Source organism: Micrasema longulum, unplaced genomic scaffold (assembly GCF_059751315.1).
Source record: "Micrasema longulum isolate JH-2025_06_02 unplaced genomic scaffold, ASM5975131v1 h1tg000682l, whole genome shotgun sequence".
In the NCBI taxonomy this organism is placed as follows: domain Eukaryota; kingdom Metazoa; phylum Arthropoda; class Insecta; order Trichoptera; family Brachycentridae; genus Micrasema; species Micrasema longulum.
Window position 1 is genome coordinate 560,030 of NW_028277878.1, and position 9,017 is coordinate 569,046.

The 9,017-nt window shown below is 31.5% G+C and overlaps 1 protein-coding gene across 1 annotated transcript in view; it reads left to right on the plus strand.

The window, feature by feature from the left end:
- LOC148279673 (uncharacterized) overlaps positions 1 to 7,374 on the plus strand; it is a gene marked incomplete at its 5' end in the record, with an annotated part of 532,408 nt that extends 525,034 nt beyond the window's left edge. The window contains one exon of the mRNA XM_088229586.1: positions 7,210 to 7,374. Coding sequence (XP_088085712.1) covers positions 7,210 to 7,359 — 150 coding nt within the window. The remainder of the gene's footprint in view (positions 1 to 7,209) is intronic.
- Between the last annotated feature and the right edge of the window lie 1,643 nt (positions 7,375 to 9,017).

Below are 9,017 nucleotides of genomic sequence, written 5' to 3' on the forward strand. Positions count from 1 at the left end.
CGAGTATTTCAAGTTTGACTTTGAGTGAAAGTAAATTGTGGTCATATAACTGATTTTAAAAAGTAATAAAATAACTTAAGCTAAAAACAGCGGAAAACATGATATAAGTACTTACTTTTTTTCACAACTCAGTATGAATGGAATAACCTTTTATATTACATTTAAACAAATATTTTTTGACTTATATAGATTTCCATACCTAAAGAAGTTTTGTTTACTTTGATGAATCTGACTGTTATTTTGTCTTACGAAAAGAAAACTCAATACTGCCAATAATGTTACTATTTAAATAAAGAAATGCTGGGGTGCACTCATGGTATCCTTCCAATTAAGAATAAGCTGCTTGAAGCCGGTCCGGTAATAATTTGTGAGGTTAGATGTATGATGACGGTGATTTTCGTGAACGTTCATGTATGTAACTTGGTGTTTGTATTACGGCAACCAAATAATGTCGTAATTTACTTCGGAAGAAGTTGTAAGAATACTTATGAGAATTCAATTACGAACGATATCGACTTATGTGGATAGAGTACGTAACTAACGCGGTAGTTGTGATAGAGAATGACAATTTTGAGTATCAATTTCTTACATCACTTTGGTATGATGGTTGTTTTAATAAAACGTTGTTTAATACTTTATCAGTTTATAAGAATAATAAAGAATAAGAATTACTTTATTTTGCGTAAGCACATAGTATGTGTGAACGCTAACCGTTTGTTGCAAGTTAATTACTTAAACACGAGTAATATAGTCATTTTGTTTTACGCAATAACGGTCAAGTTTTTTCAGATCTGAGATCATTTATCGTCACATAACAGATTGTACATACTCTTTTAACAGTTTTCCGTCTAAACACAGGATTGAATTTAGTGAGTAAAAAAGTATTCTAAATTATTATTAATTTTTTGCCGCTCACATAACAGAAAGCTTAAACACGGGCTACCATATAGTCGTACCCGGGAAAAACGTGGTTATCTCTGAAGGTCAGAAAGCCGGACCTAGCCGCTAAAAAAGCTGAACATTTGGGACCCGGGACCAAACCCTAAATAATAAGAATTTGGTACTAAAAAAAAAGATGAAAACGTATTTTTCTAACTAAGCTTTAACCGGTATTTTCAATATATTTTCCTTTGCTTGTCTCGAGTCGCACCACGCCCGCGCCACTCACGGCAGAAAGGAGCGATGGAAGTAAGAAAAAAAAGGTCTTACAAAAATGGGCCAGACGCAGTCAAATTTGACCGGACAAGAGGTCAAAAAGCCTAACACTGTCCGGCTTTAGCTGGACGGATGGCAACGCTTCCCGGGATGAGCGGTACGCGGAAGCTGACGGCGCGACGTTTTGTTTTTTACTCCGCGAGGGGGTGTCACGATTAGCTAATTAAGGTCGGTAAAGATGTTCTCACTTTTATCACTAATACAATTCACAAAAAATAAAACGTAGTTTATAACTAGAGACTAGACTAGGGGCATTAAAAGAGACTAGAAACATTGGTGGAGACTGGGTAGAGAAATCGTGTAGATTTATTGATTGCACGCTTTTTTTCTGCCCTAGATTAAAATTTGTATCACTTTGCCAAAAAAAATATTTTTTGTTTGCGACCTCGTAGTGTAATGGTCAGAGCGTTTCTCTACCATGCAAGAGGTCTCGGGTTCGATTCCCGACATGGTTGATCTGAAATATTTATTCAAAAGAGTGTTTTCACACTAGAATATTTCATAGTCCTTGGACTGGTACCTGAAGCGTAAGACTGATCACTTTACTTTCATGTAGCAAAATTGATCAAGATACGCTGCGATTGGTGTACCAATGAAAGATAAGGTGCGAAAAGGGCATGATGATGATGATTTTTTTTAAAAAGCTTGACTGACAGAAAGTCCCCAGGATTCTAACAACTGCGGGTGGAGAAGGATTTTCTCCCTCAAAAATTCACGAGGTATGTCAATCAGACCTATTACAGTGGTTAAATAATTACAGAATCAATCTTTATAAAGTTTCAGGTAAACTGATTAATTACATTACGTTTCTTGCACACTGTATGTGGCTAATGCTAACCTAAGTTGTTTTCATTAATAAGATATCGAAGTCCAGCTAAATACTTCAACTCTAGACTCACAATCGAGCGAAAAGAAAAATGAATGAACTATGACACGCAAAATATTCTTCAAATTGATGGAATACCAAGCTTTTTCCTTGGATCGGTGAATTCTGCCATTTTATTGAATGTGAAAACAAAATAACTTCAAACCGGATATTCTTTTGAAATAGTCTTTGAATGATTTTATTGTTGAGGTAAGTACTTGGTCGTTGAATAAAATAAAACTCTCAAAGCTTAAAAATGAATAACCTACCAGTACAAATTAATATATACGTTACCCATATATATTAAGATTGCTTTTTCCAATTCGTCAACTCTTTGCCATTGAATTGTGAGTCTATTCAAATTATTGTCGGCCAGTAATAATTAGTGAACTCTTAATACTGACAAAGTGAATTTCAGCTTAAGCTAAACTAACTACGTACAATTTTTTTATATGTTCTCAAATGTATATTCTAGTATCAAAAAAAATCGAATACATTTACGAAAAAATTGTCTTCAAATAAAAGTTATGTTTAATGAATATGTATTAAATATAATATAACATATTTCACCTTAAAGATCTTTAGTCATTTTATTCATCAACCACAATTTGAGCTAACGTATCATTTATATATTCAACGCTCTTTTTTAAATATTGTTTGATGACAAATACATATTTTTGGTACAGTAATGCATCATAGTACTGGAAAATCTATTTTTTTAAACATTTACTAGTTTGTGTTTATACTCCAAGCGTCACGTCCGCTGATAAATTAAATTTCATATTAAGAGAAGGGCTCTAACTGATAATTCATTTACAAATTTTTACATTATTGATATTTAAATATTGTATCTGTGATAATTTACATTTTTATATAATAGTAATCCTATTACAATCACTTTAAATACGAATTATTAGCAGTTTTCTATTTTATATAAAGAAATGTATGTGATACTCAAAGAGATTTTACAAGAATTTTTTGGCAAAATATTTTTTTTCTAATCTCAAATGCCATAAAAAAATTCCTCAAAATACGACAAATATAATAACTGGGGTGATTTTTTAAGTACATATAGTATATTTTAAGTCTTTATACTCGTTTTTTTTTCTCCTACCCACATAACATTTAATTTCAAGAAGCGGTAAAGTGGCTTTCAGAAAACTCAGCTTAAGCATTTAACTATATAACTTATATTCGCGTCAAATACAAACACAGTTCTTTAAAGTAGTCAAGTTCTTAACAATTTGAATAAACTGCAGAGAAGCCTTTTTTTCGTTTATTATTTTAACCAGTTTTTTCCCTTAGATCGCTAACAATCCGTGAATTTCCACCACATTTGTGAGGCTCTTTTTAAGAACGCTATCATCAATCAGAAAATCAAGCATCTTACGTTGAATTTTATCAATTGGTTTTGCGCCTTGTTCGGATTCTGAGAGTCTTATAATACAATATATCAATTTTCGTGTAGATGGCACGTCTGATTTTGACAGCGCGACATTACTTGACGATAGAAAAGCGCTTATAGATCTGTCTCTAGATTTAAAGCTTTTTTATTAACTTGTCTTTGATTTCGACACTGCAATGACTGTGTTAATTGAATGTGATTGGTAAATCACACGAAAAAGCCTTTGTTTTTTTTTAACAATTTGAATATTCACATTACTTTTCTCATTTTCACGCCATCGTGTTTCTATAGCCAAGTTGGAAACCTAGAGGAATATTTAAGGTTAGTAAGCACAATTCCACGTCGAAATGGAGGTTTTGTTAACTCAAATTGGGTGTTTATAAATAATAGATAAACACTTCAGTATATTTTACATTAAAAACAGTCTCCATTTCTGGCAGTGGCACAAAATTTCGTAAGTATAAAAATAATCAAACCAATGTCAATTGATAATGCTGTAAGCATAATACCTCCATGTTTTTTTGTTATTTTTAATATATCATACTATTTTATCGTGTGTACATATTATTGTGTTGTGCATGTTTATTAAATTTTCAGGTAACTATTTTATTTAATGATAATTTTTAAGTCAAAGTAAATTGTAACTATTTCAAAAAAATTTAATGAAACTAGAAAAGATGATTTTTTCAAGAGTGTACGAGTATATGATTCGTTATTTAATCTATTTATGTACATAAAAAACATACCAATTTTATTTCTGACCGTCTTAAGATATTAATGATTATTAATAAATGATTATTCTAAATATTTTAATATCCCATTTTATCTTATAAAACATTCACTTCGATGCTTTGAAAAAGACTTTTAAATATCTCTTTTCCAGAACGAAAAATCATACAACCTCATTTCTATAATTCCTATTTTATTATTCACAAAAAATAAGTATTTAATTTCTGTTTATTCATTATATCTTTGTTATTTGCGGTATAATATTTCAAGTAAAAGGAATGTTCAAATATTATTCTCCTGCTAAACAAACAAATCAACAAAGTAATTCAATCAAATGTTTCGAAATTGTATTATACTGTTGCATCAACAAAATGCATATGGTATTATCCAGATTTCATTTTTAAACTTTACCATACATAATATATTTATTTACCTTTAAACCTATGGGCACCTTTAAACATTATTTAAAATACATCTTACTTCAGAAAAACAAACCTAACAATATTGTGTATTTCAAAATAAATTAACAATATTGCCGGTGATATGTAGTGCATAGACAGGTATAGACTTTTTGTACGATAACTAGATGAGCAAAAAAAATACGCGATTAAAAACAAGCGTTTTCCCCGAGAACGGTTCCAATTGGAAACCAATATCCTAGACTACCAATATGGCTGTGAAAAGTGTCAATCAGAGAAGCTGTTTCGATCCGGGTAACACAAAAGCAATTCATCGGGAATTTAATTACGATCGTGGCAATCCGTTCTGGGCGCCTCGCCAGGGTCGGCAATAGGTTCAACTTTCAGCTGTCAAGCGCCAGCCTCCCATTGCCTGAAAGAGACTATTATTTCGTTTCAATTAATAATTGCTCGCTAACACTCCCATCAATTGTCCTTTACGAGATTGATAACGGAAAAAACCTTTACTCGATTACTACATATTATAAAACGTTTTGTTTTAGATCAAATCAAAAATAACGAGCCGACACTTGCTGACTGACCCATGACTGGCCCGCCACCGTTTGAAACTGTTGACTTAAATTTGCGCTTAATCCAAAAACAATTTTAATGAGTTTTTTTTATGGTTTGCATTTGATTGCTTTATGATGTTAAATTAATAACATAAAATCAATCGATTCACAATGTGCATTATATTTTTTTTTTCTGACGGACAAAATCAAATAAAATAATAATAATTCCACTGGCATTTAATGTTTATCTTCGATATTTCTTTTATTAGAAGTTGTACAAAATTAATTTTCGATTAAATATAAGTTTGTCCCTATGAAAATGATTGAAATAACAGTCTCATAGACTAATTTCTGTAAATAAATACATTTACGTGGCCAATCGAGGGCGGACTCGATGTAAACACTTTTGACTATGTACTATTTACGTTCCCCGCTCGGGATTAAAATGCTCTTATTTAGGGGATGAATTTTCCTTTGCCATAATATTTCTCTCTCTATTATTTTCGGATATAAATTTTCACAACTCACATTGAAATGAATTTCAAGTAAACAATTTGTGCAGTTTTCAAAATGAAGTTACTTTTATATTGTTTATGTTTAATTTTCAAATGCGATGGTAATAATGACCGGAAAATATTTCTTGGTTACGAGAGTAGTATAACACCCAATCAGCTAAAAAAATTACCTTAATATTTTATTGTTGTTTTGTTTTTTTCCGTTTCAACTTGTTTTATTAAAGTTTCCTAGAAACAAAATGACTAAATAAAACTTTTTCCCAATAAAGCAACTGGTTTTTTTTGTCGCCTATTCTTACTCAATTTGAGATTTTAGTCGCTTCCGTTTCTCGGAAACGATTTAAAAAGAATGCTCCGTAGAAAGTGAAGATGTCACAAAAACGTTTTAGTCGTCTAAGTGATTTCAGAAATCTTCTTTATTTAATCTGTTTAATCACGACAGATGAAATAGTCTTCAGAGACATTAAATTTATTTCTCCGGGTAAATCTAATCAAAATTAGATTTTTTAATTAATAATTTCTCAGCTAAATCCCGAATGCCATGCCTGATAGCAGAAATTAAATGTCTGTTCATAATCGTTAATGCAATGGCGGGCAGTGGTTTCATTGTGTGAAATGATTTTTGGTTCAAATGTTTTGAGCTAGTTTAATTTAATAAGAAGAGCTCCTACGCTTTTTCTCCAATCTAATGTCGTAAACAATTTTTATGAAACCCGCAAGCAGAATTTGATTTAAGGTAAAAATAAAATACCATTATCCGTTACAAACGTCAAAATAATATTTCTTCATAATATCAACATATTTAATTAAATTCAAACATTATTGAAATAACGTTCCATAATAAATAACGTTATTTGTGGAATGTCTTTTTTACTATTCCTTTGTTTTAACAGTTGTACAGAATACGACCAGAACATAATCTAAATGAAAACAAACATTTTATCATTAACTTGTTGGTAAATAAGTAAGAAAATATTTTATAACATTTTTGATGAAATTCTTTTATAATATTTTTCTTGTTGGCAAATCACATTAATTTAAAACATTATTAAAAAAATTATGTTTTATAATTTGCTTAAGTACTTGTTTTTTTATTGTCATTTGAATGTATTAATGTATCAACATAACTTTAATAAATAATAAAGTTCTTCTTTGTTGATTTATTTGTACATCCATTAATTATAATCAATTTATATATATTCATAACATATATTTATGAATTTTAAAGTAATATGTACACACGAATATTTTCCTGTTTTAACTGATGTCTTTTTTTTTTAAATAGTTGATTTAATGACTCTTTGGTTTACGATGAAAAAAAATATGTTTTTTTGCCATTAAGTTGACATTTTCTATCAATGTTATTTTTTCTTCTATTTTGTACTAAGTCATAGAAATCAGTGCTAAATTATCTCCCGAAGTCTCTGCGTCCCGTGTTAATCTATTGTGATGGTCTTCTGAAACTTATAGTGTTGTGTAAGTTGGATTAAACAATATTATGAATTTCTAGGAGTCAGTCTTCGGGACTGGGTTCGGTACCGGGATGGGCCGCCCGGGTACTCCGGGCCAAAAGGCGAACCTGGGCTACCCGGAAACGCAGGACCCTTGGGAGAAAGAGGCTTTACTGGGCACAAAGGAGAGAGGGGTGACACGGGAGTGAAAGGACCTAAAGGAGAGAGGGTAAGTTCTGTATAATATACTACTTCTACTATTAGACTATTTCCCTATCAACAAATGCAGAGGACAAAACGTCACATATGTCTATCGTGATACACTTCTAAGGTTTTTTCTGTTCTTTAAAACTGCATTTTATTCATAATTTTAAAGGTGGAGGTCAGTGTCAAACAAGCTCTTGACGTCACTGCAACCTGTGTTGATCTATTTTGACGGGTCCCCATAAATTAATTATCGCCCTCCTAGCCTGAATCTTTGAGGAGTTTGGGTACTTAATGGCAGGTATCAGTTTTCGTCATCACCACCAGCCAAATCATATCTCATGTACAAGTCGTTAAAAATATTGGGCTTTTAGGTTGGGGGCAAGAGCTCTCAAATTCTCAGGTTTGACCAACGGTCATCCGAAGATACGGCTTCTTTTGTGATATAAAGTATCACATCTACAAAAGAATAAAATGACATATATAAAGGCGTTTCACTCTCTGCAATGCAGAATTCATATTTAAAAGTTTCAGAGAAATTTATCAAAGCAATTTTATTCAACCTGCAGTACCCTGTAAGTGCTCAAGTGATAATTTCTTAATGGTTTCGGTTTAGTTTCATCAGCTGCTGGTGCTAGCTAGGGGTTTTTTTAAACCAGAGCATTGTACCCTGCTTTTGGGCCCATGACTTAAGTTTATTTGTTTACCGAGAAGCACATTTAAGCAATCTAAAGTAAGGCTCTGGGCCTTTTGGGGCTGTTTCACATCCCAGCTTCGCAAATTCGTCAGCTGTCGGTCGTGCGACATTTTTGAGTATTCTTGATGTAGTCCCGTAATAGTTTCAACGACAAAGATGCATATAAGAGGTCTAAATTTTTGAATCGTCATTTCATACAACAATTTGAACACTATTTTGATTAAGTCATCATGTAAATAGCCGTCTTAGAAAATACATAAGTGTCGTTTATAAAACTTCTTAACGCTTTACCAATCTAGCTTCGATACTGGTAATATTTCTGTTTTGTAATAACTGTAGTCTATTTACTATGTTTTTTTTTTCTTTTTATTTGTATTTACTCTTTTTTTAGCAAAAAATATTATTTTTGTTTCTCAAACTCTTGAAAGATGCTTTCAAGATAAACAGATTCTTCAGTTAAATGCAATGTTTGTCAATTACAATTAAAATATGTAAGAAATATTTTTGATTTTTTTATTAGCCATAAGCAAATCATTTTTGGGAAGAAAATATGGAAGTCTAGGCATTTACAAAAGATTTACCCGTTACTGATCACTTTACACAATGTGTAACCTAAAACTTTCTTCTTATGTTTTAACATACACATCTTCACAATTTTTCCATCGGTTGACTTTTGTATAGTAAAAAGTAAGAAACCTTTATTGATGTGAGTGAGATTCATCGAGTTGAATTATTTCACTTGGTCAGCAACGCTTGAAAATATTTTTTTAACTTTTGTACATCTTTTTATACCAGTTGCTTAATCGTAAATATTTTGAGAATTTTGCCTCTCTAAATTTCAATCTTAATAACTAACTCCCCGGGACATAAAACCTAGCCTTGTCCACAAACATTTGGTTATGCTCAAGTAGGTATTGTTGATCAATAGTTTGATTCGTTTTCTGTAATATTCTTGTCGGCCTCGTA